We start from the raw sequence: 13,612 nt of genomic DNA on the forward strand, positions 1-13,612 counted from the left end.
TATACTAGGTTTCCCATTACTTACAACTCGTAATCCATTGTCAGAAAACAGGACAAGAAAAACCAACTTTGTAATAAAGAATATACAGATGCATAAGAGATCTGCCTTGAGTTTAGATAACTATTATTTAATAGAATTATAATTGAGAGCTTTCAGGCCTTCCAAAGACAATTTGATGTTGTCCTATGGTTGAATTTTAGGTAGGAGCAACAGCATTTCAGAAACTGACAGAAACCTATTAAGTAAAGAGGATTAAAGAAAAAAGTGATCTCCAGGAAAACATGAAATCAAATAGGTAAAGAAATTGGCACCTAAATCAGGTTAGGCCCAATCTGTGCTTAGAATTGATCTGTTGTGCAATAAACCAGTAGACACATGAGAAAAGCAGCAGAGGATAATAATGAAGAAAAATATGGAGAAATGGGATGGAAAAGGAGAAGAAAAAAGGCTGAAACTTGGCTTCTTTCTTTCCCTTCAATAGAACTCCAACAATTCTTAAAACTTGTCAATGCACATGGACACCAAGGTTGAGAGATGTACAACCAGAAGACAATATTTTTGATTCTGCAAAGAACACCAATGTTACCTTTTATAACTCTAAACAATCAAAAATTCACCACATCTAGAACATTTTGGATAAGAACTAAATAACAGAAAAGAAAATATACTATAAACTGGGAGACTAGAGCCACAAGTAAGATTTCTTAAATCTCTGATACCTGCAAAATTTCTCCTAACATTTACTTTCAAAAGACTTTGAGAACAAATACGCTTTTTTTGTCGACCAAGGTTGAACCATTTGATGCTTATATTGCTCAAGTACAGCCCATTGACTCTTTTAACTTTCCAAGCCAAAGACCAACAGAACGTAACAGGAACCAAATTATTACCTTGTAGAACAGTCTAAATCAGAAATAAAAATAAAGAATAACACTTACCATGGTAAGAAACAACAGGTTCTTCTAAGTCATTATACAAGTCAGGCATTTCAACTTCGTGATATTCCTTTGGGGCTTGGAAAACATATTCCATGTTCTCATTCAGATTTTCAGACAGATAGAAGCAACCTAGTCTCTTGAATTTTGTCTCAACCTACATGAACAGCAATCATCAATAATGATTAAACATGTCAAGCACTCCCTTGAAAAATGGAAGAAAATACATCAGAGAATAATCAATGAAGCACATTGACCTGACTACAAAGGACAGAGCTATCAACATCCAATAGTGCATTACACAAGCAATCACAAATCAGATAAAGTTACCAACTTTAAGTTGATAACTGAAAGAATATAAACTCCAATATAAGCTATCCACTTCTACATAAATAAATCCCAGAATTAAAAGGATTGACTTGTTTAAGGTTAATAGTAAAGTTAAATTGACGTACAGGCCCGTTAAGATCATTTGCCAGCAATGCACTACTGGATGAAATTTACACACTCTGTTTAGACTTCACCGAACAGAGCTGTTTGATCTGGAGTCACGGAAGGAATTCGGGTGCAAAACATTGAAGTTGGCCTACGGTTCACCGACTATCTAATAAGCAATCATCTAGAATTGCACTAGAAATTAGGTGGTTCCAATGATGGGGAACTGCTGCATGTCATTGGGCTGAAACCCAGTTAGAATCAATTCAACAGGATTGCCTGCAGATAGCAGGGGGGCAACGAGGTCATTCATTATAAACAATGAACAAGGATTGTCACTTGATGACAGTCCCTCCCCTGAATAAACAAAAAAACCCACTTAAATTTAGTTATTACACTCCAATCAGTATATAAATGGATACATTTACAAGTTAAAGTACTTTCATAATTAAATATAAAGCTGGCAAAAGCATTGGCTTTGTAGATAAGTCGTGCCCACTTAGCTTTGAGACTTTTGCTACTGTGCTGATCTCAAGGTCCCTTCAATGAGAACTCTTTCTTCCTTCCAAAAGGGAAAGGAAACCATATTCGAGTCACCATGTTCAATCCATCCACTAAAATTTAGAACTCTATGTTCTCTATTCTCTGCTGCAAAGATGCTTGTGGAGTTACAAAGTGGGGTTTGAAAGCCCTACCTTCATCCGGTTGCAAATACAATGGTTCCGATGCTTGGATGAAAATGACTGGTTAACTACCAGTAATTTTGTGGTGTCTCTATGAGATGCCATAAAATACTACGGTTTCATGAGTTCCCACTCAAGAAAACCAAAGCTTTCATGAACTCTGGTTATAATCTTGAAGTCTTCAAGGGAAAACTTTGCTAGAATTTTGAATTAGACTTTAACCTAACCCATTAGAAAAAAATGATCAAGTATGAAATTTAACAAAGACCAAGACTGAAAACTCGAGCAAGATCAATCCACGGCTTCTCTTGTTCTGACAATAGGTGAATGCCCATTGCCAAAGTGCTAGTATAGGGTTTACATGACCTAGAAATCTAGGAACCCTTGCCCATCATCTAGGGCTAAAGCAGTTCGGATATAATCCAACCATATCCGATACGGGTCAGATTCAGATATGCTTGATTTTTCGAGATTTATATTCAGATATCTATATAACAGAATGCATCTTTTAAGGTACAAAGTTGTCTAAAATAATTTGTAAAGCCTAGGATTTGAACCTCAAACATCTCATTTAAAACACAAACAACCCACCACCAGACCACAAGATTGTATCTAATTTATATAGGTCGTTCTTTTAACTTATTGAAAAGTATTCAGGTCAATAAATAACTATTTCACCACATATGTTGTTATATTTCATATTTTAATCATTGTTTTCCATAAAAAATAAATATTTTTCTTGGATAAAAATGAAATTTTAATTATAGATATTTTCAAAACTTTATTGACTAAAATATTGATAAATATTAGCAACTTCTATGTCCTACTACATTTATTTATAAATTTTCTTACAAGCTCTCTAAAAAACTAGATAAATCATGATTATCTTTTATTTATGCTATAAACAAAAGTAATGATAATATTTGATGCAAAAACTTATTGGTATTCTTTATATTATATTTTTTATTTTAAATGGTTTCAATTTTTAATATTCAAATACAAATCTAGTCAAACTAGTAACTTGGACACTTGACCATATCGATCTCCATACGGATTTAATAACCATATCTTAAATATTTAATTATCTTGTGTTGCATGCAATCTGCATAACGAATTACATTACCATCCAAGGTTTACCGTATCGTTCGGTACCGTACCATATCGGGCGCATGGTACCGTACCGGTATTGAACCGGTATATGGTATCGTACTTTACCGGTGTTGAACCGGTATATGGTATCATACCGTACCGACATTTAGTACGCTAAACTTTACCATACCATACCACATACCGACACTGTAATAGGAATGGTAGCAGTATGGAGTCTAGTACTAAGACGGTGAACCTTGTTACCATCTTTTATGATTTTATAATTAACATTAGCTTTCATCATTAAGTTCTGCTAAAAATTCGATTTATATCCGAATAATATCCAATCCAACTTATATCTATATTTGGATAGAAAAAATATGAATATAACTAGCATCTTATTTGTATCCGTATTCGCTCATGACAAATATGGATATACTTAATATCCAATTTATATGTGTATTTGTTTAGAACAAATATGGATACTAATTTTGGTGTCCAATTAATACTCGTATCCATAAATATATTCGTCAAAAAATATGGATACAAATATGGATAACCAGTATCCAATCCGTTTTCAGCCCTACCATCATCCAAAGGTTGAAGCTGATGACAGAGTTATGATTTTTCACAACTATGTTGCAAGTTGGCTCGGTCACACCAACTTGAATCGATCTAGGATCCTAAGAGGGTGCACTCAAGTTGGTCAACACTCATTAAGCCATTACATAAATAAGAACTGTAACTTGGCTAGCCCAAATCACATTAATGGTTCTCAAGTTCAAACCCAAGTCCAAGACACAAGCAAAATTGTCTAAGTATTAAAGTCTCGCAACTAAGGGCAAAATCATGAATAGAAATAAAAAATTCTCCAAAATTACAAGGTGAACCAACATGGCTCACCACAAATCCTTGAAAAGCCTGAGGGCAGGATAGTGCAACGCTTATTATCTTGGCACATTGTAGCCCAAAGTAGAGGGGTATTTCAGTAATTAAAATATCACTTTAGCCAATTTACTGATCTAACCAATATGGCTTTTTACGAATCTTCTAACCGTTAAGGTTATTACGGTAAATGGCTTAAGGATTTGAAGTGACAATCCTCAGTTGGCTAGTATAGACAAAATTGGCCTGTAGTTTGAAATCGAATTGACTTAAATTGAGAAAACTAGGCCCCAACTCTATACTTAAGTCTCTAATATAGACTTTAATTGAAATTAACTTCAATTAAACAAATTAACGAAATTTTATAACATGAAATCGGCCCAAGAGTTGTTTAATGGCTAAAACCAACATTAAATGGGTAAGAAGCACCACGTCGCCAAATCAGTCATGGTCGCTAATTGTGATTAAAGTTGAATTTTAATGAAATTTGCAATGCATGTGTCAAGATTGACTTGTACATTACATAATTTGTTAATTGAATACAAGATTAACACCTAAATATAAACTAATTAGGCTAAGAACATGGGTTAACTTAAAAATCATAAATAAAATTTAAGTGAATCTAACCAACTTGAATTGAATTGATGGTCCAAGCTGCATTAACTAAAATAACACACTTGAATAATCCTAACATTGATGCCAAATGTCATTAAATATCAATTAAACATTGAACATGGGCTGATTATCCCAATCTAAACTGAATGAGTTGGAATTAAACTCGAACCTGTGTTAGGTTCAAATATTGTCCTATATGATATAACAAGATCCAAATTGGATAAAGTTTGCGCCACGTGACACCAAAAAACTCAGTGTGACTTTTAATGTCTCGAGGGTCATTTGGAAAAAAATTTCCAATCCACCCCTGACTAATAAAGAATAAATTATTAAAGAAATTAATAAAATGAAATAAAATATAACTCAAAAATTGATAACTTCCAATCAACCGTATCAAGTAAACTCCCTTTCCTTTATAACCTAATCCAGGGTTATTTGGTGAAGAGCATCTTCAGGAATGATGCCTAAGTTGAACATGTTAGCAGGTTGTTATTGACCTTCCCCTCCACCAGAGTTTAGAGAATATCCCCCTTTCAAGTTGTTTTTAAGAGTTTCAATTATTGGAAGTTCTTTCTTTTTTTTATTACCTTTCTAGCATATGTATAAGCCTGAATCCATTCGAATTCTAAAAAGGATTGCAAATGCTTAACATTTTGAGAAATTCTAGGATCAAAATCATTATTCAGAAGCACACCTAGCAAGGTTTACCCAAAAAGATTCAACATGAGATTTACCTCTCTCTCGAAATGACCTATTACCTCCATTCCCTTGCACACCTTCATTACCTTTGGGGAGGCTTACACCCCATAGAAACTGTCTACCTGAGAATGTCCCTTGGCCCATAGGTCCTGACCCAAGGTTTGTATTCTAGCTCTTCCAGAACAATATCTCACTGATGGCTTGGGCCTTCCAGAGGGAGGCCTTCTTTGCCTTCTGCCTAAGCAGCATAGGAAAGGCCCAAAACCAATCCTACAGAATAGTAAGGCTTCATAGGGCTTTTTATTCTAGGTGCAAGTAGTCTACATTTTCACAGACATGTCTATTTAATCGAGCCGCTCTCCGAGAAAAATTCTATATTATTACAGATATGGTATGCTGTACCGATCGGTACAGGTCGGTACCGGGCGTACCGTACCCGTACCGATGGTAACCGGTATCGGTACGCCAGTGTCGGTACGCCTGACGTACCGCGTACCGTACCGTACCGACATTCGGTACGCTTATACTAATGCGGCACCGGTACGGGGTTCGGTACCGGTACGGCGAACCTCAGACACTCACTCACTTACACCCATGGTCTGCCGTACCGGTCCGTACCGGCCGGTACGGGCCGGTACATACCGGTCCGGCCTAGGACCGGTACCGAATCAGCGTGGAATCCGGTACCTGTGGTTTATTGTTGGAGAACCGGTACGGACCGGTTCGGACTGGTCATGACCGGTTCGGACCGGTACGTGATCGGTTCGGACCGGTACGGGACCGGTACGGGATCGATTCGTACCGGTCCGGGCCGCTACCGGTACGCCGACCGGTACCGGTACGGCGGACCTTAGTTACACCTTTCATGCAGGTTAGAACTTACCCGACAGGAATTTCGCTACCTTAGGACTGTCATAGTTACGATCTCCATTCACCCTGGTTTTGATCGCCATTCACCTGGGCTTTGATCGCTAGCTCCCCCATCATCAAGCAACCAACTTCCTTGACCTTGCGGCACTGGGTAGGCATCGTCCAACTCCATTGAATTACCAGAATCCCTGTTGTATATTTGAAGTAGATGGACCTTCTTGCTTCTCTCATTGTACAATCCTCTTCCCAAAGAGCCCCCTTTCTACTAGTTTACCCCTTGTAGCGAAAATGGTGAAATATCTAATTGTAAACTTGAGTTACAACTTACAAGTCATATACTTGCTAGCAACATTTACATCATTTTTAACCAGTATACCTCCCCCAATGCATCAATTGCGATTAACCAGAATTTTGGTCATTTCACATTCTTGTCTTGTAACTTGTATATTTGCATTTTCTGCACTATTAAATATAACTCTGGGATAGATTATTGATTTCCAGCTAGCTTATTCAGTGGTGGTTTGCACTATTGCAAACATAATTAACGAGGGTTGAGTGTTCTGAAAGGAACCCAGGAAACATAGTTCCCACATTCATCTAACATTTTCTATGTACACCCATGATCTTCATGAGGCCAAATCATTTTCTCTGTTCAATTTTGTGTTAATTCATAGGCACGTAATATTTTATGTGCCATATCAACACATGGTACTGCTAGGAATCGCTTTAAGCAGAAGTAAAAAGGGAAGAAAAGGCATAAAAATACACTTAATACCAAGCAGTATGAGGTTGATTAGGTGCTACTTCAAGATATTTCAGCAAAAATCTGTCCCAAGGGGATGTCACATATCGGTTCCTCATCCATACAGCATGTACCAGCCAGTGTGCATGGTATTTAAATCCTTGGTTTACGCAATATCAGTATAACAAATTCTAAACAGCGGTTAATAATAATTGATCATGGATTCCTCATTAAGAGAATACTTTCTCTATAGATGGTAATTAAATGCTAAATTAATTTAAAAAAATAAACCAACAGATGCACAATACATACAGGAACATTAAGAGGTCTGGAAAAAAGAACTATATAATTATGAAATGCAAGTAAACAATGCTAGAATGTTGATCTTACCAACAATCGCTTAAACTTCAATGTTATCCGGTCAAAATACTCTCTTGGTAAAAGACTTGTACTTATTGCATCATCTGTTGGCCATAGTGGAATTCATATCAAGGGAACATAATGAATTAGCTTGTGCGTAGCCAAAGTCAAAAGAAAAAGGGGGTCCTTGAACATCAGATGTTATGAAACAAGGAGATTCTTAAGGAACTTAAAATCAAGTAAATTGAACTTGTTGGTTCATATGTTTGTAATGAAAAATTCATTAACACATTCCGAATATACTGAAGTTGCCTATACTCGTGCATGATTAAATGATCCAATTCTAAGACTCTGATCTTCATAAATTGCCATAGATATTCAAGAGGCCATACGGTGTTTGTTATTTGTGAGTGATGCAGTATTATCTAACGAGACAAAAACGTATGAAACTTAGAGTGGACTAGCAGAGGTATACGGATCAAAAAAGTACCAAAGACCAACATAAAATATATGTAAATACAATTTTCATGAAAATACAAACAATGACTCCATAAAAAAAAAACTAGGAGCAGCATGGTGGAAGTGATACATTTTAATAATATATGACTAATGTATGCAATTGAGACTAAAATTTTATAATAACATGGATTATAATGTTTAGTGAGTCAGAGCATTAGGCAACAAAAGAGGACTGGAGCATTGTGCACAGTGCAACAAAGATAAAAGATAAATGATAAAGACCATAAAAGCAGAAAGTATGAAGACCATAAACTGATAAAAGAACCCAGTAAGGAAATGAGCTGATTTAGGATTTGCTTCTCAGCTCCTATGGAGTGTATGTACCTTGTCATCTTTCATCACAAGTCTGTAAGTGAAGGTATTATCCAAATCTCACTCATATATGTGAACAGCCATGGTTTGCCACACCCCATACTGGTGCATACCATACCGGAGAAGCACACCTACTACATGACCAACTTCTCTAGCCACAAGGCTAAACCATTATTTTCTTATTGCAGCAGTCGCATGAGGCCTCTGTGTAAAGAAAATTCCTGTTCTTCAACTCTTCAAACTTTCCTTTCCATTCAGGCTTGAACCCGAGCCTATGTTTGACTGAAATCCTATCGATATTCGGCTGGTTTCTTGTGTCTTAATTCTTTGGCATCAATAAACCTAGATTAATCGAAGTCATGTTCACCTCCGCCTTTGAGAAAAAAAAGGCTTGCTATCCACCAACATGACGCCCTTGTCTTTTGCTAGGAACTTTAACCTTTAACCTGCCATCCACAATCACCTTCTAGATAGCATTACAAACGACAATACAATTAGCCATGTGATGGCTCAACTTATAATGTCATTTGCAATATGTTTTGTCCTTCAATTTCTCTAGCGCGGGGAACTTGTGATTGTTGGATAGTCTTTCTGCCTATCTTTCAAAAGATGATCAAATATTTGTTCTATATTGATGCTATCAAAGGAGTACTTCGCATCACCTTTGGAACAGGTTGCCCTAATACTGGCAGATTCTATGGAGTCGGCCTACTTAGGACTTTGCAAACATATGGCCTATTGGTCGGAATCTCAGTCACATCAATTTCATTGCAATCATCCCCTTCAAAACTGCATAGATCAAAATCATCCAATTCCAAGGCCGAGGCTTTGTAGTTTGGGTTTCTCATATACAGCCCTTTGGACACCTTTTTCTGCTCTCCCTACAAGATAGCCTTATACTTAGCTTCTTAGAGTGGTTGGCTAGAAGAGGTCTCAGAATTCCTGCCTGGCGAACTTCTCAGTTCCAAGTTTAGGCCATTTTGTGCAAACTTCATAGATTCAACCTCTCTCAAAGAATGTAGTAACAGTGTCTGGCCTTCTTGAATCTGGACATAAACTACTCCACGGATTCTCCAAGCTGCTCAACCTAGCAAGACAACTACCGATACTTCGAGCTCGGTACAGTAGAATGGCACGTGGAATTGAGACTCCAAATCTTGCCATGTGAGAATGAAGTTCAAGGGTAGATTCACATACTAGGTGAAGGTCGATCCAGCTAATGAATTCACAAACAACTAGAGTTTCAAAAAGTCATTAGCCCCAGCCTCACCACATTGGACAAAATATTGACCGATATGCTTGATAGTCAAGAGCTTGTCCCACGAGAATCTTAAAAAATCAAGGATGTTGTCGCCCCTAAGAAATTCATAAACCTGGTCAAACTGAGTATGGCTTTCGGTATACTAGCCTCAAATAGGCCGATAAATCCATCCCAATTGATCTCGAACTAGTTCAACCTATTGACAGACATTTGGAAAATTCACTCTCCATACCGTAATTGACAGGTTCGGCAGTATAAGTCGGTCTCGGCACCGGCTAGAAAAGTAAGTCGTGATACATATTGTACACACCTAAGTTAACTTAGTCTTGCCCCCTAACATATAGATTTGGTCCCGCTAGTTGCTGGAGAGGTGGCAACAGCACCCATTAGGGTGATTGCCCCCATCCCTCGATGCAGGAGCAAGTTGTGCTGAGAGCTGATTGAATTACGGCCTCCCCTCAGTCGCCCCAAAAGGACGACTAATTTTGACAACTGGCACTGGTGAAGCTCTACCGATATTTCTCCTAGCAGCCATCCGAAAGTCAAGGTTGGTGAACCCAAGCCTCAGCTCAAGCGATGGCCTAACAGGAACCTGAGAATCTATGATCATGTGCTCAATTCAGCCATCTAATCATGCACCTGCTCTCAAAGTAATTTCTTCATTGTCTCAATCTCTAGGTCACAAGGATTCTTCAAGATGATATTCGTCCTTTCCTTTTTCATAGGCCGAAAGCTTCTAGAAGTCAAGCTTTTCCAATATCTTGACTTCCCCATATTGCAAAGGTTAATGGGTCGATGAAGAATTGGCTAGGTTTATCACAAGGTACACTAGAGTGAGCTGTGGCACTTGGTAGTGGTTGGCTATGATGCAGACAAGTTGCTCAACTAGCTTCACCACAAGACCAAAGACACTTTGTGTAATTCCATGAATGTCATCATCACAATGGCCATCTAACTAGCAACTGCTTCCAACAAGTCACGCTGACTTTTATCCATGTAGAACTTAATTTGCATGACCATCTCCTGAAAGGGACCAACTAGCGAATAGATCATTTCCGACTGTGGAATATGGTTTTCAATTCCAGGTTCCCTAGAGTGAGCAGAGTCGTTCAGGTTGCTAAGGACTTCAACTCCCATGAGGGGCGGAGAAACAAGTTCAGACGGCCCAGCCTGTGAATTCTGAGGCTCCTCAACAAAATGCCATGGACTTCGTAGTAGTCCAAATGCTTGAATATCCATCTTCCTCGGCAGCATGATGAAAACTATGCAACAAGGTTAGACTGGGCATGCCAGAAAAACTTGTTAGGCTCTCCAGCGGGATGGCAAGTCCTGTGGTTGGGTCTAATGATAGTGCGGGCATGCCACCAGCATCAAATAATTGGGCGGAGATAAAAAGGGCGGGAACAGTAATAGTAGCATGGGGCCAAACGGCCTAACCTTCAAGGACTTTTGCTACTGAAACACCACCTCCTCGAAAGAGGAGGTAGGGTGTAGCCAAGGCTACAAGGTATTCTACTGCTACGGATAAACTAGAGTCCTGCAAGAAAACTAAAGCATAGAATTCGAAAAATAAAAGCAAGGGTAACTTAAAAGATAAACTGGTTGTTTGAGTACAGAAGAAGAGTTTTTTTTGTTCAGATTACATTCTATTATTTATACAACATGACTAAAACTAGCAAATAGTTACTAATAACTGTAGTTGTAACCACCAACGTGGGTTCCCCATCATTCCTAGTAATTTCCAGCAGTTTTGCTCCATCAATCCATGTATCTCCTATGCTACATAACTGCAAGCCACAAATTTTGACAATCACCTAGAATAGCATTTAGTATCTTTCAACCTACGCCTCTATGCCTCCTACGATCACTTCATCTGTCATGGCCAAATCCCATTCGGCCTAGAAGGGATCATGTGACTCCAACCTATCCTGGTTCTAAGCCTTGTCCACGTGACACCCATTCATGGCCACTGCTGAGGTGAGGCGTAAACATGTGTCAATTTAATTTTACAGAGCCAATAACCAGATTTTCTATGATTAAATTCAATTCATCCTATCTATCCTCATACTATCAATTATCCAATATTTCAATGTATATGAGTATTCATATGTTTGACAGGGGAGAGGTTCTAGTGTTATAAACAATGCATATTCTAACTCATGGATTGCATAACCATAATGCTAACCTGTGCAATTAACACATAGGAGTCTCATGAAAGATGTAACACGAGTTGAACAAGAAGAGATGTGACATATGACAATGCATTGTGATGCTGCCCTCATTCATGAATCATTGCATCATTTTGACATTCCAACACTAGCTTCTCAAATTTCAATTAACATTATTTAAAACAAATAAGTTCATGAGGAAACATGAATTGAAACAACCGTTATTGTTAAAGTCAACCATTCATTTTCATTCTTGATGATTTTCTTTTCTTGTCACATACTGAATTCAGTCATCTAGAATGGATGCTTGTACTAGAAATATAGTTTGTTGATACATATATACAGACATACATACACCTATCTACCCTAAACAAATGCTCACATGCATATACCCTAAACAAAAGATCACACAAGAATGATCCTAATGAGCCATTGATAGTTCAAATGAAAGATACCGAACACATATACAAGGGGAAAGAAAAATAAGCATTGAGACACTATACTACCATCAAATGTACAAATCAGTGGCCCATGAGAAATAATAAATTTGAAAATTAAGTTGGGATAAAAAAGAGAAAAAAAGATCAGATTAATGGTATCAATGTAAAGGTTACCTGACTTTTTGAACAAGAACCTATGAAGTCCAAAAAATGATGAGTCAGAGGTTTCTTCTGAATCACAACCGTCTTTCACAACAGATCCAAAAATACTAAAAGATCCCAGAGGAACAACTACAACTGCCATGTTGTCCATACTACCTTTTTCAAGTGCAATCTTAACTATATAGTCAGCCAAAGAGTGTTTTATAGTACGAATGGAATCTGAATTCATATCTGCTCTTAATTTCTCATACCACAACAAATCACAAACCTCTTGTGTTGTCATCTTTTCAAAAATTCCATCTGATGCAGCAATAAGATAACTGTCATTGCTTGTTAGAGACTGCCAATCTGTCACCTCAGGTGTGGATATAACACCATAACTGACCATGATCAAGATCAACAACAGCTGAATGAGATGGAGTTGGAAATATTGACAAAAAAAAATTCAGAAAATAAGACAATTGCAGTTGTTTAAACATAAAGAAGCCATATTAAATATTCAAGATTGCCTGTGCACTCTGAAGAATTTTTACCCATAAATTAAATATGGTAGCTTTCCTCCTTTCATGTGGTCACATATTCTGGGAGTGCTTAGCAGCTTTGCCACCATAAGGGCAAAGATTTTCCTATAGATAGACGGTTTCCAGTAGTTGTGGACCTCTTCTATCATCCAGACTCCTACTGCTAGTACAGGGCAGTCTCAATTCTGTTCCAGATGGTGGGATCCTCACTTCCGGGTTTGGGAGCTTTCTTAATGGCTATGCCTTACAGTGGAGCCACAGCTAGTGAAACTGCTGCTTCTACATTTTCTTCTAATGTTTTCCTATCAGTTATTTATTACGTAAACTTGCTTTGTGGCAAAGAAACTTAATGCTTATCCAACAACAAATTCAAATGTTACCATGAGAGATGATCATATGCCATCCACATAAAAGAAAGAAGGCTTGTGATTAAAGTACTGAGAATTAGAACCTTACTTTTTGAAGGGAACATCACCTATAGCTCGAGATACAGCTAGTTCACCATTGATTCGAAGCACACCAGCCCACTCCAAAACATAGCCACCAGCAGCTTCCACTCGGCTTCTTTCATCTTCTCTATCAGGGTGATGATCCATTGTCAGCTCCTTAACATAATATGTCGGTCCATCATAATTTGCCAACTCTGAGATCCCATATTTAGTAACAGGAGAGAGAGCACCTCTATTTCTTCTTTGTCTATTAAGTTTTGACCTATTACCTGTGATATAAAATGTGCAATGTGCATCAATTGTATTAGTCTGTAATGGTACGATCTATAGCATAGAATATCCATGCCATATCTAACAGAATGAACCAATACAAAACAGCAAGGCATCTATAGTACTTACTACTTGGCTTAGTCCATACAACTTGCTCAATGGTTATATCATTCATGCATATCAATTAGTTCCTCATA

At 37.7% G+C, this 13,612-nt stretch overlaps 1 protein-coding gene across 27 annotated transcripts in view; it reads right to left on the reverse strand.

Annotated features, from left to right (window-relative positions):
• LOC103718236 (kinase superfamily protein) overlaps positions 1 to 13,612 on the reverse strand; it is a 94,197-nt gene that overhangs the window by 72,521 nt on the left and 8,064 nt on the right. For all 27 annotated transcript variants that reach the window (XM_088714546.2, XM_088714545.2, XM_088714544.2 and 24 more), the window contains exons 5-8: positions 13,153 to 13,414; positions 12,188 to 12,555; positions 7,344 to 7,417; positions 939 to 1,092 (exon numbers count right to left, since the gene is read on the reverse strand). In XM_088714546.2, coding sequence (XP_088570672.2) covers positions 939 to 1,092; positions 7,344 to 7,417; positions 12,188 to 12,555; positions 13,153 to 13,414 — 858 coding nt within the window. The remainder of the gene's footprint in view (positions 1 to 938; positions 1,093 to 7,343; positions 7,418 to 12,187; positions 12,556 to 13,152; positions 13,415 to 13,612) is intronic.

The sequence above is a fragment of the Phoenix dactylifera genome, chromosome 18 (assembly GCF_051530095.1).
Source record: "Phoenix dactylifera cultivar Ajwa chromosome 18, Ajwa_hap1_PhDact_Kaust_v1.1, whole genome shotgun sequence".
In the NCBI taxonomy this organism is placed as follows: domain Eukaryota; kingdom Viridiplantae; phylum Streptophyta; class Magnoliopsida; order Arecales; family Arecaceae; genus Phoenix; species Phoenix dactylifera.